Source organism: Strix aluco, chromosome 1 (genome assembly GCF_031877795.1).
Source record: "Strix aluco isolate bStrAlu1 chromosome 1, bStrAlu1.hap1, whole genome shotgun sequence".
Taxonomy (NCBI): domain Eukaryota; kingdom Metazoa; phylum Chordata; class Aves; order Strigiformes; family Strigidae; genus Strix; species Strix aluco.
Genome location: NC_133931.1, coordinates 114631787 through 114659700, shown reverse-complemented (window position 1 = coordinate 114659700; position 27914 = coordinate 114631787). Strand labels below are relative to the sequence as shown.

The 27914-nt window shown below is 39.0% G+C and overlaps 1 protein-coding gene across 1 annotated transcript in view; it reads right to left on the bottom strand.

Annotated features, from left to right (window-relative positions):
• Positions 1 to 18175: 18175 nt before the first annotated feature.
• DYNC2I1 (dynein 2 intermediate chain 1) overlaps positions 18176 to 27914 on the bottom strand; it is a 46457-nt gene continuing 36718 nt past the window's right edge. The window contains exon 24 of the mRNA XM_074831718.1: positions 18176 to 18257. Within this exon, the coding sequence (XP_074687819.1) occupies positions 18191 to 18257 (67 nt within the window). The 3' untranslated portion in view covers positions 18176 to 18190. The remainder of the gene's footprint in view (positions 18258 to 27914) is intronic.

Below are 27914 nucleotides of genomic sequence, written 5' to 3'. Positions count from 1 at the left end.
GCTTAAGAGAGTAGTTTAAATTCTAGCAGCCTGGGAACTGGTCGTGTTATCTATCTGAAAAGATAGAGTACTGTCAGTAAGTTTACAATGGAACAGACATATCTTAGTTGTAATATTCTCTGGGAAAGCACTTCAAAGAGATAATTCCTGGAAGAAGAGCATGAAGTCACAGGCGATAAATCCAGCTAATGTTTATAAAATATGTAGAGTTTTGAAACAACTGAATAAAATATGCTCACAGAAAATCAGACAGAAAGAAAACCTTTTGTTCTTGGCCTTATAGTTTGTTTGGCAGTCCAAATGAAATGTGAGGTGAGGGACACTCCCACTGTACCAAGGGCAGAAGGCAAACATTTCGCTAGTATAGGAGTGGGCTGTCCAGAGTCATGTCTAGGGTATAGAGCAAGGAGAAGATGAGGAAGTGAATAATTGTTTTTTTCTGCAGCCCATAACACTTCTCACTGTTCCTGAGCAGTTCATTATGCACCAGGTCCTTTGTGAAGATGTAGATATTCATAAAGGTTTTCCATTAATGAAGTCCAGAGCAAAATTTTGCCTATTGTGTCCAGCTGAGGACTGAGAGGTCACTCTCTGCCCATATACAATTGCAGACTGAGACATGGCAGGTCCCAAAGGAGTGAGAGATCACCAAAAGGTGCTGCCCAATGAGCCAAGGCTTGTTGTAGACCAGAGTGACAAAACAGATTTTTCTCCATTTTGTCCATACTGGATGTATGGAATCAAAACACTGTGACTGTAACTATAAGATACTGGCCATGGGAATGCTTTTCATTACAGCCTTTCATAGGGATCTTTTTTCTGAAGACCTTTTATCTGTTGCTGACTCTGAGGCTGTCTAGGCAGTGGTCAGCTTTCAAAATCGCTGTTTCACCATGTTCTTTTGTTGGTTTTGTTTGTTTGTTTGTTTGTTTTTTAACTGCAGAAATCCTTATGGTTCTTAATAACCTGAAAATAAAAATTTAGTTTGGTCACTACCAGGCAAGTCACATCTCCTGGTTAGAAGTTGTGGCTTCTCAGCAACTTTGTTGATTAAGCCATTTGGCAAGGAGTCTGATATTGATACTGGAGAGACATAAATATGTTATCAGATGCCAGTGGATGACTGGGACCCCAGAGATAAAACTCATCCTTCCAGATACATAGGTACCACTGATGATAGGAACAGAAGATCGTAGCTGAGATGTGTATTAAATCAGAAAAAAGTTCTGATGGAATGTTAAACTTGCAACATACGATCAACTGTGTTGCAGTGGAATCCAACCTGCACCTCTCCACACCCTGCCACCTCTTTTCCCCAGAACACCCAACAGCCAACTTGTGCTCTACCTGAATCAGGACACTCCATGCTTAACAAGGATGTTAGCACATACCCTATAGTGATGGGATAAAGTCTATTATCCATCAAGGCCATCCAAATTTCTGTGCATTGAAGTAAAATATCAATATCTCAAATATAATTTCCATAAAAATCTACAGAAATACCAGCCTTTAAGCTCCTAATGCAGAATGCTGTTCTAGTTTTAATTATACATATGTATATATTACTGTATATTCACAATATACATACATACACTCTCTTTAACAATAGAAAAACACCACCTACATGCAACAGATGGTTCTTAATTCCTTTATGTTTCGTAAAAAATCTGTTTAAATAAATAGTAAAGCCTTTCGAGTTATAATTTCTTCAAGATAAAAAAACAGGTTGCAGCACAGTCTCTAATAATTAATGGAAATATTAATAATGCAGCATCTTTGACAACAGAAAAGAATTGAACCTAATAATCAGTTGTAATTAAATGAAGGGCCACATAGGAGATTTTGTCTTGGAAAACACTTTTACGCAGAAAACAGATGAAGTCAAGAAATCAAGAGAAATTCAGTACACAGCTCACAAGTCAAGAATGTTTTCTGCAGTAATCAGTGATAAATGTTTCTTCAGAGATATCTATCTCTGCAGGAAGGAAAAACATCTAATGAAATATATGCTGCTGTACAGAAAATTAACAAGTGAGTGAATTCACTGAGAACATGCCATATATAAAAATGAGTCAGCATACTGATACATCAATACCATGATATAAGCATTAGCATAAATATATGAGAAAAGAAAGAATTTCTCAGTGATATCCACGCTGAACTTTAAAAAAAATATCCCAGAAGGACGATTAGGAAATTTTTTCCAGTTCTAGAGAGTTCTGCCTTGTCATTTTTTTTTTACTTTTAATTTGTGCTACTTAATTTGACTGGTTTTGTAAATAGATCATAGAATCATGGAATGCCGAACCTTCTGTAAGAAACCTCAGGAAATCAGCTGACTTGCAACCTCTGTCCTCAAGGATCAGCTCAATCTAAACCATTACTTCAGCATTGCACTGGCATGAATACTGAAGGGTCTTTCCTGATAAACCTTGCTAAACAATTTCTGAAGCATATTTCCTCATCTGTACAAAAACCTTTCATTAACAGAAATCCATAGAGTCACTGGGCAGCATGCTTAGCAGCTTTTTTCTTTTTATTCTGAAGTGTTCAATATTTTTCAGGCTATTAGTCCCCCGATAAACTATTTTCTGCTATAATGGAGATAGGAGTTTACACTCAAAAATTACTGTTTGTCATTAAATTACATTTAGGGAGTCCAGTGTACAGTTCATTTCTACTTCATTCTGAATTTTTATAGAAATACCATGTGGCAACTGCAGTAGAGGAGATGGAAACCCTTTCATAAATCATGCCATATTGGCATCCCACAATATTTCCCAGGACATTGTAGTTCTGCTCGCTTTTTAAAACCTCAGTAGAAGAGGGGAAAAGAGAACAAATGATATAATCTTAAATTTCTCACTGATTAATTACTGTCACTGGCATTTACATGACAATCTTTTCATATATTCCAGTTTCCTAAATACATGACTGTCTGAGAAAATAACTTAAATAATCATTAGATCATTACTGGCATTCAAAGAGAAGGAATTTAAAATGTCATCACACTGCTCATCCCGTAAGTAAAGCACTCAAAAGCTGAGTACAGTTTTATGAGGGCTGAGCAGTATCTTGCAGTTAGTATGCTTTTCTGACAGCGAAATATAAAAGAACAGCCCTATTACAGTCAGAGATATCCTCATGTTTTGCAGGAATATGTTCTGTATCACTGCCATAGCTTGACTGTTCTCTAATTTAAACTAAACTAGTCAGTGCCTTCTTAATGACTGTTCTCTGTTTGTTATACTTTATAGCTTGCTCTTGGATGTAACAAATATATCATATATCTCCCAGAGCACTTGAAGAAACACCACACTTCCCATGCAGTCTTCCAGAATACGCAACTCTGTAGCCACAAGCTGAGGACACATTTTATCTTTTTGCTTACTTCACTCAGTTTTGAGGATTTCCCTTCAGAGTTAGAGCTCAGCTAGTCAGTACCACCAATTCACCCACTGGCTTCTCCTCTGCACCAAAGATGCTCCAGACATTTGCTGTCTCATGCCCGTGTAGAGATAATGTTTGCATTTCACACTGATTATCAAGTCAGCAGTTTATGCTGGGAAAAATTGCTCCACTGGGTAGCATTTACTATAATTTCAAGTAATATTAAATACTAATTTCTGCATTGTGCTTTTCCTCTGTTTTTCTGTCATATACTTATTTAAAGAGATGATACAAGAAATAGCGCTCACTTGGGGAGATGACAGCTTCCAACATTTTTCATGGCTGACAACAGAAAGCAAAGAGAAATTTACATTTGTGTATTTTGCCTACCAGAGAGAGCACAAAGACACATCTGCATTACTGGTGAGAGCAGAGTTGATTTCAGCTGGCTCTGTCTCCAGCCACTGACCGCACGCACTGCTGCTCCCTCTGATGAAGGGTCTGGGCTAGAACTACCACGCTTCATGCTCAGGGTCACTCTCTGTAGTTGGGGTAAACTCAGCCATGAGCATTTCCTCCCAGCTCTGAATGCAAAAGCCCAAGCCCAACCTGACAAACTTAGCACATGTAGAAGTATCCTTGTGAGTGCCCTAGGGCTCAGACTAAATCTGAACCTGAGTGTGTTTGAATGCTAATTGTGTGAATAGTAAATGAGCTGGGCTTTAGACTAGGTCTGCACATACGTTTAACCAATGGTGTGAGCATATTGGAGAGGATGAGGAACAGTCTGGTCTGAGTAAGTTTGAACATGATGTCAACAAGATTAGTGCAGTTTGGAATGAGAAAGCATTAAAGAAATCTTTTCCAGAGATGTACTTATCCTCATTTCCCTCATAAGTTTTAAATTTTGTTTCCCCTTCATCTACTGAGGTGATAATTACTTGGGATGGCTATCAGAAGTTGAACACCGATTTTTTTAGACAGTGCTCCTTTCTCTGGAATGTAGCTGCATCCATCCTAACAGCACACTCCAGTGTCATTAAGGACAACCGCTCACTGAGAAATGACTGTTCTGCCTAGTAGCAAATCTTCCATTTCCTTTGTTATTCATACAGCTTCTTTCCACTGTGGCCAAGAACTGTGTGTTCAGCCATGAACACACAGTGCAGGCCTGCAGGAAGGGGAAGATGCATAATTTATCCTGCGAGCCAGCACAGTGTCTTGCACACTCTAAACCAAGCACTTCCTATTTCATGACTTCAGCCAATTCCACAGCTGGAGAAGGCTTCTGTCCCATTGCACATAAGCCTCCTTTGCATATTTCAAAGTCTTAGTCCTACAGTAGATTTTCATTACTTAAAGAAAAATAAAAATTTCCTTCAAGCTATCAGCAATCTCAAGCTAAACATCTTTTCTTTTTCAGGCAGTTGCAGAGTATAATTGCTAGCCCAGAAAGGGAAGGATATACTTCTTGTACCAGGTACAAAATCAAAAAATCAGAGAAATTCTGCCCTCATCTTCAACAGCAATTAATCTTTGGGAGGACATGGGCATCTGATTTTCCTCATTGCTCTGCTATAACGGCTGTCACTTCAGCCCCCAGCTGTGGTATGTGTAACCCTTCTTTGCTGCTCAGAGATGCTAGTACAGCTGTGAGCCTGATCACTCAGTGGAAGACATTCAGATTAAATGCAGACATGTTGCATTTCAGTCTGTCTTTGCAAGGCTGTGATACCTGAAAGATACTGTGAGTACTTAGGGCAGAAAATAAATCAGGATTTAATGGTAGCCAGAATAACTGAAAGACTGGTCCTTTTTCCACAACAGGCACAAATAACACCACCCAAACTGATGCCATGAAAGTTTCTTGCTGGAAGGGAACAGTAAGAAGACAGAGAAAAACCAGGATAATTATTTTATGAATTGTCTTTTAAATAATAATATATTAAGTGGTGCTCTATTACTGGCAGTGGGTCAGTCCATGACAGATTTGTTTTGTTCTGTACTCAGTGGCAGTTCTGATAGGAATAGTTAATGGCATTTTGAAATAATTTTCTTTTCAGTGCAAGTCATTGTACATTTTCATTCCCTTTATACAGCTTAATTTATTTAAGAAGAGTTGTTGCTGTAGTACAGCATTTTTCTCTGGACATTTCACTTAATATTCTAGACAAATGAGAAACTTTAGAGGAGAGAAATGAAATAACAAAACCTTTAAAACCCTCAGCCTCTTAGAAGAAGTTGGAAAAATTATCTTTATTCATTCTAAAATAGAGGTCACAGAAACATGATAATAGTCTTCATATACATGCAAGGATTGTTACAGATATGATAATTCATGTTTTTCCATTTCCATCAATGTAAACCAAGACAGACTCAACTTCATTTGCAGTCAGAGGGGTCTGGGATAGGAGAGTATGTGTGCTGTAGGAACTGATAAATCCTACAGTAGTTCACCAAGGGAGATGAAAGAATCTCCAAGATGTAAATATATATTAAGATTTATGTCTTGGATTATACACTATGTGTGCATGTTTTATACATATACCTGCTAATGATGTGCTGCAAAATGGGGTAATGAAACAGCAGGCCTTTCCCAGTCCTTCTTTCCATGATTTATTTGAATTTATAACAGGGAATCTCAAAACAGAATCCAGCCCACCTAGCAGTTAGAAAGGCACATAAATCCTAATAAATGTTCTAGGGGAGATTTCTAGCTTTCACTCTCTAACAGTGTCAATGTCTAGGCAGATGCTGAGTGACCAAGAAATCAGCTTGATGGTTTTTTAAGCAACATAAAGGTATGAAAAGGTCTATGCTGCACCTTCTATAACATTCACTCCAATCTAATTGCTCTAATTAGATCTGATGGAAAAGTTAAGAAGGGCAGGTTGCTTTTCCTAAACTGAAAGGACTGACTCATCCCTTGGTTTCCCAGCTATCATTTGGGACAGCAATGGGCATGTCGTAGAGTAGAAAACAACCCCTGGAGTAGCATCTTCTCTCTAAATTGTGCCAAGTTATCTCAGAAAGATAAAACTGAAATCTTACCACCATTGAATTTGATGGGAATTTTTCCACTAGCTTCAAGAGAACCAAGGTTTTCCTCTCACATCTGGGTTGAATACCTTCCAGAATGGAGGATGTTTAGCTGTGAACTGTCTGCAAAGACTCCATCACTTTCAACTGTGGGAACACAGCCTTGCTTTAAACTAAATGGATACTCTGAATCTCTGGAGTCTGTAAAAGCTCATCTGACCAAACATGACAGCTGTGAAGTGCTTTCACTGCTTGAGATAGGGAATACCAGGCCCGTACGCTGTACCACCAGGTTCTTGCTTTAAATGTAACCAAGCCAACTTTTGTAGGGAGTCACTTCATTTGGAATAACTTCAGAAAGTCAGCGGGAGCTAAAAAGCCCTGAAGATCCTCCTTAGCTCCCTTACTGTCCCCTAACTTGCTCATTAAAATTACACAGCAGCTCTATGCAGGTTTATATACTTCTCTCATCCCCTTTCATTTCCTAGTACCTGCAGCTCTCCACTGTGGAATCACCCCTGACAGATGACCCAACCTGGGTCTCATCCACCCCATATACTGCAAAGATGCGTCCACGAAAATAGTAACGTGATGTACCGCACCTATTGCCACCACCACACACTTATCTTCCTTACACATATGAACTAATGATTCATGCATGAGACAAAGGTAGTTTCCTTCATTGGATATCGATTTGTTTGATCGATCCTCAATACAAAACATGCTGCCTAGCACTAAGTATGCCACTGACCTTTCGTTCTTTACTTGGCAGTCTTTTCAGGATTTCATCCAGCTTTTTCCTTTTTTACCAATTCCAGATGTCCCAGAGCTTGGAAACAAGAGTGATTTCTAAAATGTGCAGCTTAATCAAACCACTTCTGAGACTGGAGAAATACCATGGTATTCATCTCACTGACATTCTGACTTTCTTAAACCTTTCTAAGGATCTGGCATCAGAAGACATCTGTTCCATTCAGTTGCATTCAGACAGATAGTAATCACTGTCAGATCAGTAAGCACCTACAAACTTTTCTTCGACAGTCCTCCCCGGCATGGTATAAAAGGGAATATTTGAAAAGATTAATCCTTACTCTAAGACTCCCCAAGATGCTGTGAGATGCTCAGAAGGTAGACTAACACTATTTTTCTTGCAACATTCTCAGAAATATTTTACTGACTCATTTTCACATTTAAGCTTTCTATGGTCTATACCTATCCTAACCATAATCTCTTCTATGCTGTTTGAGCTCCTGACTTCTGCCTAAACTAATATACCTGCATGCTGTGATGTAAACCTTAATCACTCTAAATTTCCTTTCCTATTACTTACCATTGCATATTAAGATGTTCATAGCCATTGCATTATTCTCTTGAATAGCCCTCCTTAAGGTCTATCTCCACTATGATTACTGTAGATAATTTACACAAGAGTTATATAGATGGAGTCACCATATGTTATTTATAAATTGCTGTTCTAATAATTTGAGGTACAGACATTGTTTATGAGGTATGAGATGATATTTTTATAATTAAATATAATAAATCTTCAAAAGTCAGCTTGGCAAAGTAGTGGCTTGATGATGGAAATTACTATACAGAAATATATGATAACAAGTGAAGCAAGTTAAGATAAAGCTGTAAACAGCAGTTTGATGGATAAAAATACCATCCAGGGCTCTAGTAGATATGTCAAGGGTAGAACAAAGTAGGAGGAGCAGAAACTGAGCCAAGTTAGTAGGAGAGTATTGCTGCTGATGCTGGTTAGCAACAACAGATGTAAGACACCTTGATAAAGGTATTTTGAAAATAGTCAGACACAATAAAATAATATAGAAAGTTTTTTTCATTTTAGAAGTGGTTACTGCACTTTTGAATTATAAAAGAATGGAAAAAAAAGTCCTAAAGAAATATCTTGCAGGACACATGTAAGTTATGAGGTCACCTGGTTCTTAACCCAAAACTGAGAAGCCCAGAAAAGATAAAACCCCCACCAAAAAATTTAAGCTAGCCTTTCCATCCCTTTGCCATAACAAGAAAAACATAATTGAATCAATAAGAGGAAAAGTTATTGAATTTGCACACTTCACTCTCTCATATTTCTCTGCTTGACCTTACTGCATTTTCCTCTGGGATGTCCTGTAATCATTGGGAACTGAGCTACTACTGTTTGGTGCTGCTCCATCTCCACAGAGCTGCTGAGTCAGCACTTGTTATTTACTTACCTTAACTGCAAAGTGAAATGAGTTAGCTTAAACCACCTGACTTGTCTCAGCACCTTTGGGACAGTCCAAAAGTCAGTAAACAGTTAGAGAAGATGAAATTTGCTTTGCTGCTTGCAGCTGAGGATGTAATGTGAATAGTTCCTCTGATGCAAGGACTCTCCACATGCTTAGCATTTATGACTTCTCATATTTTTTTGAAAAGAGGCGTATGCTTAGTCCATTTTTTGTATGTGAGCTCATGTTTTTAACCCTGAGGATGGCCCATCAATGAGAGTTGAGCAGTATTGTTTCTCCTTGGAACAGTCCACATAAAGTGCCACCATGACTGCCAACAGTAAGATAATGAGAGGAAGCTTATCAGAAGACTTTAGCACGGGCAAAATTATGCACAGTTAACTGGTCTGTTCTGTCATGCTGAAACACAACCAGTTTTACACCAAGACTGTGGTCTCCTTATTGTCATTGTAAAGTATATGGTGGTTCACTTTCAGGCTCCTTTCTGACACAGGTCAGCTAGCTCAAGGCAGCTGGAACTAGAGACTGGAACTTTCAGAGATTTTTACTCCACATGTAGGATGGATATGACCAATGTACAGAGGTGACTATACTCTCTTGAGCAGAGAAAAGGACCAAAGCCACCTGGCAGAGGTTCAGAGATGTGGCAGAGATTTGGTTCTTAATAGTGGAGAAAAAGCAATGATTCAGCCATGCACTGCAGCACATACTTGCTTTCAAGTGAATGCTTAAATCCACCCTTAGCCAACAAAGTTAAAGTTTAGCAATGGTTTGGTGAATCCTTACCTGAATTAACATCAAAGAGAGACAACTTGCTCCTGAGGTCTCAGAAGGAGTTGGAGAAAAATGTGTTCTCCCTTCCTTCTACCCAAACCAATTTTTGTGCACAATAATGCACTGCACTATAAAAACGTGATAGAGGCGTTGCAATCCTAACCAGGCATTGATTGTGACAACCTAACACTAATGTGCAGACATTCAGGATTTAGCTATTTTTCAAATTGTAACAATGATCAATAAAAAAAAAAAACCACACCTGAAATGGTATTTATGCCCAGCTTGGCATCTGCACAGTGAACACCATTGTGTATCTGTGTGTGTGCGTTATGCGCAAACTGTACACAGAACTGACAGCCAAAGCAAATGAGGCTTAACTCCCTGACTCTGCAATGATTTCATCCTTAATAGCTTGTGTTGAGCTTTTTTTTTTCTTTCTCCTATAATATCATCAGCCTCCAAAAGCAGCTGATGGGTTTTTGAACTTTGCTTATGTATTTAGGCTATTTCTGTTCTGCCACAGGAGCACAGAGCATCATGTGCCAGTTACCCACTCCTGGGAGTCTGTGAGCTGGAAGAAGATGGACAGAAGTTCGAACACCAGCAAGAAGCAGAAGCACTATACTGTGTTCTTAATAACAAGTGTCAAAAGACATTTAGAAGGATACTTCATTCCAGCTTGGACCGCAGGGTGTTGAAAAGCAATGAGCTGAAAAGGAGTGGGCTGACCTAGGCGTTATTTTTTGCAGAAGGAAGAATTTTAGCACTCACTAGTGTATCATGCAATGGTTCTGCATGATAGGTGGGTGCAGCACAACCATGGCCAAGAGGGATGGTGATGACATGAGCAAAAAACATTTATGACTTCAGTCTATCAGCAAGTGCTGTTCCCAGAGATGAGCAAATGGCACAGTCGCTGCCAGCAAATTGTGTACACACATAGTCACTCCACTTAACCTCACATCCCCAAAGGAAAATACACTTCTGAGTTTCAATGGACCTGAATTCAGAGCCACAAATGAGTAGTCTAGATGACCAGGATTTGCATGTGAGAAGCGTGATTAGCTGACTTTAGTCACCACACTCTAAAAGCAACCTCCTTTCCTGGGCTTAACTCCAGAGTTGCTCCCCCATGACCAGTCACCAAGTCAGGTCCTGCCAAACACCATCCTCTGTCCCTTGGGCAGAAGTTCCAGAGAAATAAAACAAACCACAATTTCACTGATGGAAATCTCTGGAATTGACGTCAAATTGTACCTATGGATTTCAGAGGTCTTTCCAACACTACCGTCTCCTGGTTTACCTCACTTGTAGCAAAACTGAAAATAAAACCCATCCTTTTTGGCCATGTCTCAGGAATCTTGTGCCCAAATTGGTCTGAATTTGGGGTGACTCCTACTTACTGGAGCTTTGTGAAATAGGGGGTACGTTAACCTCAGTGCAGCAACCATGTGTTAGTCCTAATGTTTAGTTTCTCTCTGTGTTGATGTTCACTTAATGAGACTATTATCACCTCCATTTTTCTGCCTGTTCAAAGTGTTAAGTAGCATTCTGGAAATTTAGGACCTCATCTTCATTCTTCTTTGTGTTATTTTGGTTAACCTTGGTGTGAAATCCTGTACACCTCAGTCTTTGATATATAAGTATAAAAGGCTGGTGCAGAGGTGACATGGATAAAGGAGACATCTCAGGATTCAGCTCTCCTAAGTGATACCATGAATCAGATACTGGTTTTTTCATATTTTAGCACTGCTTGGGTTTGCAGAAGGGTGAAGGTCCCCCCACCAAGCTTTGGGCCAAAGTGACTGCAGGCACTGGTGTTTTGCTGATGCCAGTGGACACCACGATCACTGTGAATCCTTCTCTTAGCAAACCTACAGCTATAAACTCCTCGTTTCAAATGCCAGACTGCTTTCACCATGAGGTAGGTGCAGCCAAGACATGACACAGCAGCATTTTAGGTGCAAAAGAAAGTTTAATTAAAAGCTTTAAAAGTGACACTTGAAGAGAAACCAGAGGGATTGAGTTGCATAGGTCCAGCAGAAAATACTGTTAGGTGTCTCTTCGTACCTTGACAAGTCTGCACGCCTTTCCTGATCTTCTAAGCACTGATGGCACTTTTAAAATGAAACAAAACTCACTGAAATGCTTTTGAAACTCCTACCTGCTTTCACCTGCCCACTTCTTGTGCTTACCCATGCTCAGAGAAAATGCTTTCTCTGCTCCTCTCCAATTTATCACAAATCTTTTCAGTTCCAAGATCATTAAATGAAAGATAGTTGTCCTAAATGTTGAATTATAAACCTGTTCTGCTGGCTCTGTTGTCAGCTGCTGCTCCAGAGTGGCATTCAGTGCTCTTGCTAAAACAGAAATAGATGGCAACAATCTGATCAAAGTCACTGCAGGAGGCACCCTAGGAGCTGCTACCCATCCGCTCCCCAAGCATGGCTCCTCTGCCAGCAGGCATCATGGTGGCCCCAGTGCCCTTCATCCCTTCGAAACACCTCCATTCTCGAGCATTTGAAAAACACATAATAAACATTAATGTGTAGGTATGGTCAACCAGCATCCTTCTGCCTCAAGATCATTTTATATAGTTTGAAAAATATTTTGAAGTAATTTCACCATAACAACATGTTTAATTAGTTCAGCCATTTTGGTGTGTCAGTTTCAGCACAATTAGTTGTTCTCCATTATTCCAGTTACTCATGACAGTGACACAATTTTTGAAGATAAAAGGTTCTCAATCACAGCTTATTAAGTAGGCAAGTGCAATCAAAGAGCAGCTGTCATCAGAAGGAATGAAGCACAAAGGCTGCCCGTCTGGGAATGCAAATGAAGCAAGTCACATGTATGAAATACAGGCACCGTATCTGACCATGAAATAGCCCCTCTCCACCTGTGCGTGCTGCTTCTCCTGCAGTGCTCAACCCGCAGAAGCTGGGAGGGGGAAGGCACCTGTGCGAGGGGAGTTTTCCTGAACACTGCTCTTTTCCTGTGTGTTCTCTGATGGTTGAACTGTTGCTGGCCCCAGAAACTAAGGACAAGTTTGCTGTGACAGCAGATAAGGGATAAAAGCATTGTTTTGCAATCTTGAAGCTAAAAGCAGGTCACAAGAGTACCAAGATAAGCCAGACCTGATGCGCTGAATAGATGATGTCCATTTCTTTGCTGATCTCTCCCTTCTGACATGCCCACCTGTGTGCAGGGAAGCAGTGCTCTTCAGCTTCCTCTGAGCTGCCTCCCTTTGTCCCTTCTTGCCTCCTTTCCAGGCACTCGCTGGGCACAGTCTTTTACACCTTTGCAATAGCTGAGCCTGAGAAACTACCCTCCCCCTGTAAGGACACACTTACACACCATGCTATGCCCTTTTCCCACAACTCCGGCGTTCCCTGCACTGCATACTTACAATTCATCTTTCCAGGAACCTTAATAGCTGGGACATACAATCACAAACTATTTTTATGAAGGATTGTTAATTAGGCTTTCTTTACTCTTGATATCACAAGAAATGAATTGGATCCAAGCACACACCCATGTGTCAGTTTTGATTGCAATTTCTTTAGTGCCTGTCAGGACTCAAGTTTTCCTGTGAAGTTTTATGTTCCCCCCACACTGAACTTGTTCCTTATGTTTTTAACTGGAATATTTATCTTCTTCAACTCATGTCAGCTTTCTTTGAATGCTCCCATCATCAGTAAGTGTCCATCTCCTCATAAAGGCTATGCATTTGTTCTTTGATTATGGCTTTTCCCCTCTCACAGCTGAAGTGATTACCTCAGTTTGGCCGTTCTCTTTGCCCAAAAAAGCCTGGTCAATGAAAATGCCTGTGACTATCTGTTATCCCTGAAAAGCCTGCAGGGATACAGAAGAAAGGATGGCAAGGGAATTGGCATCTAGTTAATACAAAAGGTATTTCCACCACCTCCTCAGAAAGGGCACTACCCTGGAAAGCCTCGCATCCTTTCCAGCAGCACAGACATGCAGACAGAGCTAGCACAGTCCATCACCCAAAGATGCCCAGCTGGGTAATGTAATACCAGAGGGTACTTCTATGCAGATTGAGTGGGAAAAGGTGAGTAAGATCTGCAGTACTGGTAAGCCATTGGATTGTGGCACTTCATTACATTTTTACAGCTATTCCAGTGCTTTTGATCTTTTATTAGCATTTTAATAAATGGAAATGATACGAACAGAGATCTGCACTCTTTTATAGAACTATCCTTTAATCCTGATGATATCTATGTGATATCCATAAGGTATGTATCTCCCAATGTTGTAAGACTGAGCTGGCAACAGTCTTTTGCGTGAGGAACCTATTGCTTACTAGAGCTAGAAGTATCATCAGGAGCTTTTCTGTGGTAGAGCAGCAGCCCATGTCAGCCTTCATTCTGTGCTGCTAGGCATTATTTAGAAGAAAATGAACAGGAATATATTGTGCACTTCAAATAAAAGTCATCTTCAAGCTTTGTTCAATGGCCCAGATGCAAAAGGTTAACACCGTTGCTAGCCCATAGCTAAAGTTTCAGGTGTGAGGCACAGCTAAATCGTAGCAGACCTGAGGTGGGACATAGCTCTCACTCCAGAGCCAAGTGCTTGTGAGCTTGTGTGGGTGCCTAAAAGTTAGATACCTGTAACCTCAGGGCAAAGCAAAAAGGTACTTAGGGCCCTAAAATGTCATCAGAGACTAAGTGATATCAAACCCCAGGTGTGATGAAGGTGGGACAGAGATTCCAAATCTTTTTTACTCCTAACATTTACTAGGACTGGTTCTGTCTCTGGTTTCTAATTCTTTGCAAAGTAAATCAGTGTCACAGTTAAAACTCAGAGAATTGAAACATCGTGTGTGCTTTGTACAGCAAAAAAGCTCCTGGTTTCTGCTCCAACCTGCCTGCTTTCCACACCAGCCCATTACACAAGGATCGTACCCCATCATTCATCCCTCTATCATCAGCACTTATTTCAAGATAAACAAGTGACACTTTGGTGAAGAACACAATCCTTATCTTCATTACTTTTCTAACCACTGCCAACTGAATGTATCAGACAGACTGTTAAAGTGCTATCATTTATGGTACTATTATTCTTCTCTCAAGCTTTTTTGTCTGCACTTTCAGCATAAATCTTTGTAGCCAATGCTTTCAGACAGACCTCTGATAAAATGCTGGAGATCTCAAGGTTTTGCAAACACTGTTTCTGCCAGAGATTGTTGAGTTTGTTTAGAAATTGACTCTCTTTCAAAGTAAAAATGTATTTTATCGCCTAATTTCAGGCAGATGTGAGCATCCACCACCTTCTTCTTACTGGAATAAAGGGTGTTTGTATTACAGTGTATGTTGCAGCAATTGCTAGTGTCTCTGTGGCTGGCATGTATTATCAGTTACATCTTATCAGTGTAAGATTGTGAGATACAGTGTTTGGGGATGAGAAAGTGACAGAAAACTGAAAATCTAAAAAAGTACTGCCATCGTCACTCTAATATTTATAAAATTCTGGGTTTGCTAGTGATTCATAGTGAAACATGAATGTGGTATTTTTACAGTTGGGTATTTAAAAATACTAATCATCTGTTATGGAATTCAGCAGAAGGCCGAAAGCATCAGCTTTTGATTAGGCTGAAAAAAATCCAGAAATTGTCCATGTGCCACTAGCAAATCAGAATGGCAAGTTCAGAGCAGGGTTGCTTTATTTCTCCCTTTTCATATTGTCAAAAAGTATTTACCTCACAAATGTGACACCATCCAAATTCTGAGGAATGCTTCTGCCTCTTTTTGGACAACTTAATTTATTCATCTATTTATTTTTATTGAGGTCAATGTAATGGGCATTGAAATAACCAAGATCTGAAATAGTGAGAGGATAGATTATTGTCACTGTAGCTGTATGGAAGAAGACAGACCATATCTTAGAGGGTTGTTGGCCCCATTTAGACAGACTGATTGTGAGGGTGCTTGGAGGATGCTGCAGAAAGACAGCTGCCAGGTTTGGGGAAGGGGTGACAGGCAGGATGGTGGTACACAACATGTTGGTGCAAGGAGGTGGCCAAGAGGGTGAAAAGTGGGAGGAAGCCAAAAAAGGAGGCAAAACTGTGAGTGTGAACAAAGGAAACTGCTGTACAGCTGAGAGAATAATAGATACCAGCCCATAATGATACGCTGAGGAATTAGACAGAAGAGCTGAATCCTGCCAAGCCCAGTGCCTAGCGCCTCTCAGAGTCTGTGCTCTCTCAAGGCCACCAGGAATAATAGGTCCTGATCTGTCAGCACCTCACACCTTGTCTTGTCCCTGGCATTGAGGCAGCACTAGAGGAAGAGAAACTGGTAAAATTTTTTACTTATTTTCTGCTTATTTGTAGGTATTTTATACATATTTTCCACAGATGCAGTACTTACTCCTCTGGTGTACATCATTGCGGCAGCACAGCAGTATTTCTCTAACATCTGTACTTAATTATTTTCACAGGCTCACAACTGGATGGTCATTGTGGAAAACTGTATTCGACCAGCAGGAATAACTGTGCTGTTCTATAGAAAGTGTTTTTAAGACAGTTGTTTCCATGGTGTTTAAGCATTAAATACAGTAAGTGAGATTTCAGCAGCTCCTTGCAAGGCTGTTGGGCAGTCACTGCTGTTAGGGGTTGAAAACATCTAAGGATTTTCATCGAGATGACACTCAAAACTTTATAAAGCAAATGGAAAACAAATGCTAGTAAATCCATGATGTTTTTATGCATGATCCAGCACTACAGTCTGTTTAGTCTATGCATATGTCAGGACACATTTCACTAAACTCCAAAACTCTCTGTAGGCAACTTTTTACATTTGGATATATTTGCCTATACTTTAAACAACCTGCATAAAATATTTTCCCTTTCTTTCCTTCCTTCTGTTGATGATTTTATTCTATGTTAGAAGCATTTTTAAACAAAATGTTAAGTGATATTATTGCTACTATTGCAAATTGATATATGAGCTATGATGTAAACAGCCTGTGGGACAATTACTGTGATTCTGACTGCATTTTAAAGGCGTCACAGTAATTGTTAAATAGGCCATTATGGATGTTCAAGTTTTTAAAATGTATTGATTTAAATTATGTATGTTAATGCACCTATCAATGTTACAAATGTAGTTTGCAGCAAACTACTTATAATATATGAATGATAAGCCATAAATAATAACTATGGCTGTAAATTAAATTACTTGATTGTGCTGCAAAGATACACTCTAATTTGGAAAAGAAAATTACGTTGAAGTGATTTCAGCAGCCGATAATGCTTTTAGAGTAGCAGAGCTTTATGAGCCATAGGCTTCTTTAAGTCAAGCATCAAACTTTCTGATGGATTTTGCCCACTAACCTGGTTTGTTGGGTATTGCTATGCCCTGAATGCAATGGATGTGACAGACTTACAAAATAATGAGTGAAGACACTTGTTAACCAAAATATGGAAGCACTTTTCAAAGACGTGAATGCTTTTGTGATAGAAAGTGAACAACTATGATTTGGATATCAGCAAGAGCTAAGCTCTTAGAAGCGTCTTAATTTTGAGAGACAGAGATCCATTGTCTCTAAAGGAGTTACAGATACCTTGGAATTTTTGAATATGCACAAAGAAATAATGGTTTTACAAAAAAACCCCAACTGTAGCAGAATTTAATATGAGGCACTGAAATACAAGCTGAACAGAAATGCAATGCTTAGGCACCTCCCCCATCATGTCTTACATTGCTGGTATAGTAGATTAGATTCTGGATTAATTTCAGTAGATAGAATAACCAAAAATAACTTACCAAACATGGACTTCTGTACCCGAAAGATGCTTTGATAGTCTGCATGTACCTAAATGGAAATGGGTGAGGTTGTGGGAAAGTACTGGAGAGCTTGTGTTAAAGGAGCAGTGAGCCTTTTCTGTATATACCAAGTGAAGTACTGTACCTGCCTTAAAATCAGAGGGTAAAAACCCAGGATTATAAAGGCACATGGTAATTGCTCAAGGCTTACCTGGAGCTTGGGGCAGTGGTACCACTGCTGTATATCCATAAGGAGACTCCTTCTCAAACCTTCTTGGCCCTAAGGACTCCTAGATACTTGATGGGGCGTGTAGATCCCTTGGGGACTGTTACAGAGTGTGACAGTGGTTTTTGTAATTTGTGAGTTTCTCCTTTAGAGTCACCATTAACAAACACTAGGCAAGGGCAAAACAACGATTCATCTTGATTAGATGAGCAATCGAATTTCTAGTTACAAACTGACAACAAAAAGAGACTAATAAACATAATATAAAAAAAATCTCACTCTAAGTCTAAGAACTGTGGGTACATCTAGTTGTTTGGTGCATTTATTTTTTTTTCTAATTCAGTATCTCTAAATGCTCCAGCTACTACAACTGGACTTTGTGATCCATCTCCTCCTCCTGAATTCTTCCACTAGACCTTGTTTTGCTGATCAGGGATATCAATTAAACTCAGACACCAGAGTGAAAAGAGCAGGCGTATTTTACTAGAAATAACTAAATAATATAACAGAATAATACAGAAAACATACAGTAAGAAAAGACAGAACAGTGCACTTAAACAAATAGGAAAATACAGGGTAATGCATCAAATCATTACTACTTGAGAGAGAGAATAGTGATTAAGAAAGATACATCACCACTTGCATACGTTACCATCATCCAGATCCGCAGTCGGTGGGGAGCCCCGGTTACAGCGAGGATTTGGAGAACCTTTCCCTGCAAGTGGGAAATCCTACGCAGTGCGTCCACCCGTAGGTGAGGCATCCAAAGTCGCTGTGAGCAGGTCCAGCCTTATATACCTAAAAATCAGTAAGCCAGAATAGCTGGCACCTTTGTTTTAAGCGGAAATATCTGGTTTTCATCTCACGTTAGGTTCCCCCCAGAGCCTGGCCAGGGCTTAAGGGAGAAGCTAAGGGAGTTTCCCTGCTTATCTAGTTAATTTATGAGCAAGGTCACAAGGCCAGACAACTGTTTCTGTGGCCTTGTTATCTTGCTCACACATAAAGAAATATAAGGATACATTCAAGATAGACATGTTTTATGATGTTTAAGCTACATCTTCTATGCATATTTCACTAATGACTACACACGGAGTTAGCAGTTTCAGTTCAGGGCCTGTTGCTCAGGCTTCAGTATTCCCACCTTTTACATCAGAATAGTTGGTTTGCTATAACTTAGTATAATACCTATTAGCACAATGGTTATCAGTTATAAAATGTACAGGATTCATCTATAGGTCAACTCTGGCTTGGGCTTATTGTCCAAGCCTTAGCTCTTCAGACCTGAACTTGTGTATTTGTTGCTCTGAAGCCAATTACAAGGCACTTTGGTTGTGAGTTGGTTTTTTTCCCCTTTACTCTAGTAAAGGCAAATGCTGGAAGATAGTGTGATTATGCATCACAAGATGTTGAAGCATTCAACAGTGTTTCAAGTAAATGGGACTTGTTTGTTTGATCTCTCAGCCTGATATTATAAGTAAGTCATTCAACAGCAAGATTTGTTTCTTTAATTATATTTTGATTTCTCCTCTGAAGGATCTGATTGGGCAATATTGGAAGGAACAAATCAGAAATTTGGAAAGCTTCATCAGTGAACAACTTGTGGGTCCTAGTCTGGGCAGTTAAGAGCATATGTGCAAGATGCAGAAATGTCTGATGTAAGAGGAGGGAATGTGTAGCTTGAACATATCCTGTCCATATAGCACTTGCTTGCCTTCCTGCTCCTTCCTCCTCACCACCACGGGGGTGAGCTTCCCAACTTCATGCCCTTTCCCTTCACTGGCAGCTCCCCAGGGTTCTTCTATCATAATTATATCACATACATCAGTGGCCCCAGCAGCCAAACTGGTGTCCTGAGATTCCCCTCAAAAAAGTAGAGGTATTTCAGGTAGCACTTTCAGAGGAGAGCTTTGCTGGATGTCTGAACAGAGGTGCTCAGTCTCAGCACCCCCAAGGTGCAGTCCACAGGTCACCAATTCAAGTGTTTTCCAGAGTGATTCTAATGCAAACACCCCAAATCTGTGCCCATTTTTTATTCTGCTTCTGGGACACAGCAGTACCACTTCCCTTCACTGTCATGCCCTGCAGAATCCGTGTATTTTAATGCAGTCTGTCAGACTAGTGATGGGAGTGAGGAAAAGATTTCAAATCTTCATTCACACAAAGGAAGACATTTATGAAATATATGTACCTACTAATCTTGCCTCACCATTACATTTCACTTGAATCATGCTGCTTTTACTAGAAACTTTTCATAACCATTCTTGGAGATCAGACACTAAGATCCCCCAGGAAATCATGCTCTAAGTCTCACTCAGCTGCTGAATGATGCAAGTTATAGAAATATTGCAAATGACTCTAATATCAACAGCCAGAGCTAGATAAGCCTGACATCGCAGATTTTCCTTATGTCAGCTGTCAGCCTTTTAGATTCCCTGTGGCCCATTTGCTATATATACCTATAGTGCCTGCCCATGGGGATGGTGTCAGCTTCAGTGCAAGCTGGCTGAAAGGCAGAGCAGTGAACAGTTGTGTAGCCCTTTCTAAGGCAGTGCAGATTGCTCTACACTGCAATATTACATATTTCATCTCGAAGAAATGTGTTACAGAGAAACTTCTAAAACAATGTTTCAGAAACTTCAGTTTCAGCAGCTTTCCATGATTAAATTTTTACCATGGAACTGGTGTCTTGCCTCTGTCATTTGAGAGCTGGAGGTAAATTATATTGTCATAATGAAACCTCTAGTCTGTCAGACTCGTGATGGGTTGAGGAGAGTAGATTTCAGATCTGCCATGACACAGATAAAGACATTTATGAGATTTACAGTGACTGATGTTGCCTCAGTCTCTCGTCAGTTCATTTGAAACATGTCAATCGTAGTGTGCCACAAAAAGCTCCAAGCAATGTCATGGAGGAACATTTTCTCCTTCTTTGAAATACATCACCCTGAAGTCCATTATCCTGGGACATTCCAGGAACCTAAGGGAATGCTGAATCCTAAATCTGGCTTGTTTTGCTGTTATGCATAAGTGACACCTCTTGCCTGGCAGAGACACCAGTAGTGCCTCTTCCTGACCCAAGACTGAGGTCCCCCGGGTAAGGACAAGCTTGACTTTGAGAGGAAGTAATGGCTACACAGCAGGTGGTGCCTGTTTACAAAGTAGCTTTTTAATCTAAATCTAAGCATTTTTGTAATCTAAATTAGATCTCTAAATTACCTAAATGTAGATATCAGGTATTTAAGTTTTAGATACAGAGAAATAAATATATATATATATACACGCTTATATTATTTAATTAGCATTTATATTTAAAACTTCCATTGATTAATATTTCCTATATTCCTTTCCCATGTCAATATTTTAATAATGTATTTGAAAATGTGTTTTAAAAACAAGATAACTATACTTTGTCTTTGGTTCTTTCTTAGGAACTGAATGATGTCACTGTTCTCCATGACCTTTGACTTCAAAGATCAATATTGGTCAATACTGATCAACAAATTGTGGTTTTTTCTACAACTTCCTACAAAGTGGTTAAGAGCCAGTTTAATCCAATACCTGTCAGCTGCTGATGTGTTACACCTTGACTCATTCTGATAGTCTAATTTCAACCTGAAAAGATTCAAAATGGTAATATTATGGATCAAACAAATATTACTTACATTAAAAAGATGCCTATGGAGGCGTGATTAAGAAAAGGAGAATTACTGTCTTCTATAAAGTCAAAGATAATCTGTTCTTTTCTAAACAGTCACAGCTTTTCCACTGTATTATGCAGAGGACTCATTTCCCCCAAGTACTCTACCAAGCCTCCTATAACTAGCTCAGCCTTGAATACTCATTTGGTTTTATTTTTGCACTTTGAAATGGAACGTCTCTCTGGAGACACTGAGAACCAAAACACTAGAAGGACACACACACTTATAGTTGTCAAAACGATAAATCTTTCTAACCATCAGTCAAGCAGCACCTAAGACAAAGACAGTCCATCCTTTAATAGGTGATTCTTATTGGATACACGTACAGCTATGCCAAAGGAGCATTAGGACTCACGGGAACCTAGAGTTTGTCTGTCCCTGAGATGTGTGCAGATTTGGATTCTGTAACTTAGAGTTCACAAGCTCACTGGATCACAGGGCATTTGTTCTTTGCCAGGTTCTTTGTCTAAGGAAGGTAACCCCTCCACTCACATCAGTGGTCACTTGTTCTGCTCCAGTTGCAATGCTCCTTCCTTTCTGCTCTGCTTTGGAAATCTTCAATCTCTAAATGAAAGCTAGCTTTCTCATTTCTCGGGGGAGATCAAACTGGTCGACCTACCACATCACTAGCCTTATTCTATGCCAAAATACGGATTCCTTATTTTAAAAAGTGAGTGATCACTTTAAGAGTAATGACATATTCCATTAATGGATCTTTACTGGAGTCAAATAGGCTACATCTACACTGCACAAGAGCTGAAGCTCCCAGTCTCTGCTGGAGGCTAATTTCAACACACATCTAATTTCCCTATCTAAGCAAGTGTCCTCAGAGCAAGGTCTGACAAAATTTACTGGTATTCCCAGGTGTGACTATTACAGAACACACCTTTGTAGTTGAAAGTGAGACAACATTTGAGCCTAAATCGTGCTCTAAATGCAATCTATCTCAACATAGAGATGAATGATGAATATTTGGAAGAGTTTCCCTGTGAGAAGTCATTAATAGAGATAGTATGGGAAAGAATAATTTCCCTATTTGTTTCTCAGCTAAAGTTTCCCTTTTCACATAATACAAGATCTAGGACATAGTTAATGAAACTGATCAGCCAGTAGGCTTATAACAGAAGCATTTATTTACACAGTGTAATTATGTGGTTTTGGTATGGAATATATTGCCACAACATTTTTGAAGGCAAAAATAAAAATAGCTTTTAAAGTTATTGCATGAATTAATGGAAAAAAAATGCCCCTCTTTCTCTTAAACACTGTGATCTGCTGCCATCTGAGTCAGAAAATTCCTATGCCACAGATTGCCAGAAGCTTGGAAGACATACCATACTTGGAAGAAAAGTATCATTGTATGCTTCCTGTGTTATTCTGTATTTCTTTCTTCAGCATTTGCTGTTGGTCCATGTGGATGGTATACGATCCACCTGATGTCTGAATATGGCTATTTTCATGTATAGACAGATTTTTTAGAAAGACCTTAAACTTCATGGATCAGTAAAGACATCAAAGTGAAGTGTTTTGTTTTCAAAGACATGGATACAAGGATATGAAATGTAGTATGCTGTGAAATGCTTATATACATAAAATATGAAAAGAATGCAAATTGGAGCTTAAATGTAAACTACTCTTAATGTCCTTGAAGATTGTGGATAGGTAGTTTCAGCTATATCTGTACAGCATGGATCCCATGCAGCCACAACATAATTAATGATGTATTTGCTTAATGAATTGACCTTGCTGAACTACCAAAATGCTAAGTATTGAGCAAGTAAACTAAAAGCCTAAGGAAATTTAGGGAATCTACAGTAATGCACTGGCTTTCTGTAACCTAGGTCCTGCGTTCCAACCCCAATAATCCTAGTGAAGGAATTTCGTTATACTCAATGTGAATTTCACCATTTTGGATTAATTAATCTTTAAATGAGGCCCTTTGACACTGTCTTATAACGTGAAAAATAGTTGGATATCTAAAGTAACCCCAGTAATCATTAATTTTCTAAATGAAGGTTAGAAGGGCAGTTTCAGATCCATTTTTTTCTTTATCCTACTTTTCTGGTATTAATCAGTCTGTCCTTTGGCTCAACTGCATGGGCATTAAAAGTATCATGTTGCACTGCAAATAAATGTAGCAATCAAAAAAAAATCTTTTCCACCTACCTCATATAAGCTCTGTGAGACAAAGACTTTCTTGGTTACTCTTTTCAACAGCACAATAGAACTTGACTCTCAACTGGTTGTCAAAGATTATTCTAGATGAGGAAAGTTTATTAAATTTTTCTCTTAATTCTCTGCCGTTAAGATATGGCATTTGAAATCTGCACTACCAAGTGCAGTCACAGTAATTCAAATCTTTATGTAACTCATTGTAAGTGTCCACTGTTTGAGTCTGCTATTTAAATATGACAGCAAATATCTTATCATGGACTATCCATTCCCTAAGCCTCTGGAAGAGTTTCTCCATGTTCTAAACAACACAGGTATTTTACCCAGCTCTCTCTTCGTCTGTCTCCAAAAAGAACCAAGTGGATTAAAAACGCGGCTTTCAAAATATGTGTCTAATCAGCTGCTGTTATGTCTTTTTTTTTTTTTTTAACAGGGATAAAAAACATTGCAGTTTGAGTTAGGGGCAAGTTATGAAATCCCTGATGTGAAACAACTGTGGTCTAGATGAGTCGAACGGTTTTGCCTGGTCACAAGACAGACAACATAAAAGAGGAAATGCAGGGAAATTATCAGCTGGTGAAGCAGAAGTTTTGGCTAAGAGAAAATACCTCTTAAAGAACATTGTAGCCACCTCAAGGCTTGACTAAAAAGACTAATAATATATTCTAACTGCTTTTCATTTATTGTATTAAACCTATTCATCAGCAACAGATTGTCTGACCTGTGCATGGGATTAGTTTCCAATGAAGCTGTTATATTTCAGACTCCTAAAAGCAAGAACCACTTGACATCTGGGAGTAAAGGGCAACAAATATATCACCAAATTTAATGAAACCAGTAGAAGTAAGGGTTCAACTAAAGGTGAAAAATAATCATGTTACAAATGTCAATGGGTAGTATAGGCTATTACAATATTACTTTACTCCTGCTTTTACTAGGGTATCACCAGTGTTTTCAATTGGCTTGCACCACTGTAAAACTGGAAAACAGAGCACTTAGGCTGCTTTAATTTATAATAGGATATGATTTATTTGGAGCTGAAATTCCATCAGTTTAATGGCACAGTGTCAAAAAGTTTAAGCTACATCCATGAAAAATACAGATTCTCCTAACTATGTACAAGTGTTACTGCTTTTATTCAAGTCTGTATTTGACACTGCGTCAATAACCAATATGAAGAAAAAAGCACAGATTTCCTTGTGCTCCAAATCAAGCCCATCAATTCTACCAATTGGACTCTAGTCTACCACCATAAATCTGGTCTGATGCCCTCAGGCAGTCTGTCAGTTTAACTCAGGACCACATTGCACTAAGCCACTGAAACTGATAAACCATATTTTGTGAAGAAAATGTGTTTCTGATTATAAATGGAAAATTTGTAATTAGCCCCTGGAGTGTCTGAACTAGCATCATCACAGAGGACAAGAAGGGACAATTAAACATGTATTTCACATGTTCCCTTCTTGTCCCAAAAGCAGATTTGATGGAAAGCAGGACGCTCTGAGCTGGCCTTGTCTTGCTGCAAATGCTCAGGTGCACCACAGTCGTACCAAACGGCAGCCATGCAAGAGCAGCGGTGGATAAACTCTTCCCTTGCCTGGCCAGGGAGAGACAGTGCTCCCCGGAACATGGGAAATTTTGAAAGGGATGGAAATTGAATCTAGATCTTGTAGACACTAGACTTCCTCATGCCTCATACTCATGTAATATCCTAACAGCACAGGTATGCAATAGTTTTCAGGATTTAGCATAATCCACCTCAGTAAGGAGGCGGGGCGGCCAGGCCTGGACACTGTTAGCAGCTGGAAATTGGTCTCGCACACACCTGAACTCTCCTTGTTTTGTGCCATTCAATTCATTCTGAGCATTTTACTGGATTTACAAATTACTTTTTTCAACACTTATTCAGAGATTTTTTTCCACTTAAACCACCTTAAACTACTGAAAATAGATTGACTGCTTTTACCTCTCTCAGGTGACAGTTGTTGGCATCAAACCAATATTAATGTTGACCATCCAAGAGAAAACAATATAGTTTCTGAAAGCAAACTGAGAGAAAAGCATGTGTGTTGCGGGGTAGGGAGGGCAGCAGGGAGACAATCAGTGCCTACAAATACATGTATATAAATACAGAAAAAATAAAGACCTGCAGTGAGAAATTTACTGTTACTTTTCACAGCTGGTATAGGAGAAACCTGTATAGGCAAGATATACATGGGAATATTTCCATTGATTTCGGCTGGCTTCAATTCGGTCCATAAAGAAGTATAAAGAAATTATTTCATTACAGACTGGTTCACTACTGCACATTGTCAGACACAGAGAAAGACTGCATTGCTACTGCCAATGCAGTATCTGCTGTGGAGGCAAAAATCTCCAGCTTCCAGTGCCAGCTATAAAAACACTTTAAAACCGTTCAAGATCTCAGGTGATCTGATTAAGGGACATCTTTTCATCCACAGTATAGTGGGCTTGGTACCAGTGGCTGCAGAACATGAAGAGGAAAGGCTGAATGAATCACAGGGTGTGTAGGGAAAGGCTGTGGAAAATACTGCAAGGAGGGAAAGAAGCATCTCCTTCCTCCCAGCCACAGTCAACAACTATTTGCATAACTGCATTTGCCTACTTCTTTAAAAATAGCTAATGCTAGGCATGGCTGATCTAAATAAGAAAAATATTATTTTTACCACTAAGAGTATATGTAAACACTTCCTCCTTCATGCTAAGCTTTTGCAAAACATAATCAGGAGTACAATTTCTATAATTGATATGATTGTCTTTTGCTGGTACTCTATTTCCACCTATAAAATCCTGTGGGATGTAACTATTACTGTGTCAAGTGAACTTTGCTTTGGTTTAACAGCTTAAAGAATGGTAAATGCTGTGAACTACACTGCAATTGCTGAAGCATCAGACACTGACAATGTATTTTTTTTCCCTTCATAAAGAGGACATGATTGGCAACTGGAAGGCCTGGGTGACACTGTGAGGATGTCTTCAGTTTCTCTCCACAGCAGCAAGCAGATATCTTATTTATTCAATTTCAGTACGGTCTGAATAATGTTGAGCTTCCAGCACTGGGGGATATTTCATGTAACATTAAAAAAAGAAAAGTATAAATAATTCCACATGCTACTCAGCTTTCACAGAGCTGCACCTAAATCACCACTTCATATATTGTAACATCAAGACTGCTATAGCAGTTTGAATAATGCAAGAAGAGGCCTACATCAGGAATTAGGGTAAGAGATTTTCTGTTGATATACTTTCTGAAACCTTCAGGAACTGCTAGCAAAAGATAAGTTAGCTGATTTTTTTAAGGGGAACTGTAAAGGGAATTGCTGTCTGCCTTCTCACAGCCAAGGAGGCTCAGAAACACACAGATAAACGCATATTTGTCTATAAACAGAATCCTGGTAAGCCCGATTGGAAATTAAACTAGCAATGAAAATATGGCTCATTAGCCAATTTTCTGTCCCAGTATCTTCATAACTTTTTTTAGTTTGCATGCCACCAAGCATGCCACTGATGGTCAAATTCTGGTTACTTCATGAGTGAATTTTACGTAGTCCTATTCCAACAGTCTGTGTAATTCAATGATACTTTAGTATTTGCTTTAGTCCAGCCAATTTCTGCACCTAGAACAGACCTAGATAGACTTTCCAACTCCTCAGAAAAAAAGCAACTGCCTTTAAAAAGAATAACTATTTTTATGATTTAAATGTGTTCTTTTAAAAATATTCCAGCTAGCAGAATATTCCCTCATTGCTACGGAAGCTACAATGCTCCTGTATCCTTCAACACATCTTAACTAAATGACAGCTATGATTAATTAAGACAAAATTGCATTGGGTAGGATGGTCACCTTCAGTACAATTAAAAAGAAGTGTTCTGGTACAGAACAACAGTCATGCTATTCCTGTTTTCCCAAGCTCTACTGCAAATATAGGCTGACAGGTTAATAAAAGCATTTCTAAACAGTTGTAAGAAATCAGCCATCTGATTCAAGAATTCTGTTCCTCAGTTAACTTATTACTCAGCTACTGAAAACTTCATATTCCCATCTGTGAGATGACAAAATCCAATAAAAACAATATTAATATTTATGTTCTAAATAGAAAAGGCTTTCAAAGCACATTCATAAAGTGGCAAATAAAAGCAGACGTTTATCCAAAACTTTCTGTTATTTTGCATATTTAAAATTTTTCAGCCTTGCTGCCAGGATTTTTTGGCTTAAGAGCAAGATGTTACATTTTATAAAAGTTATTAATATGGGTGGATGGTGATTTAACTTTTATATCATTTGAATGGTAAGTCTCTATTATATGGGTCAGTTGTTTTAACTACAGTTCATACTGTTAAGAAAATTGCCCACAGGTGAGATAGAAATATATTTATTGGGGCTATTTTAAATGTATCATGATGGTAGTGTTTACATCCTATATAAAGATCATACAATAGAATGTGTGTGCATATGCACACATATCAGAGCTACCAGTAAAATGATATGGATATGAAAATACTTTGGAATTAACAGTGAACTTTTTTTCTTTCATATATAGGGTCTCATTTTTAATTGATCATG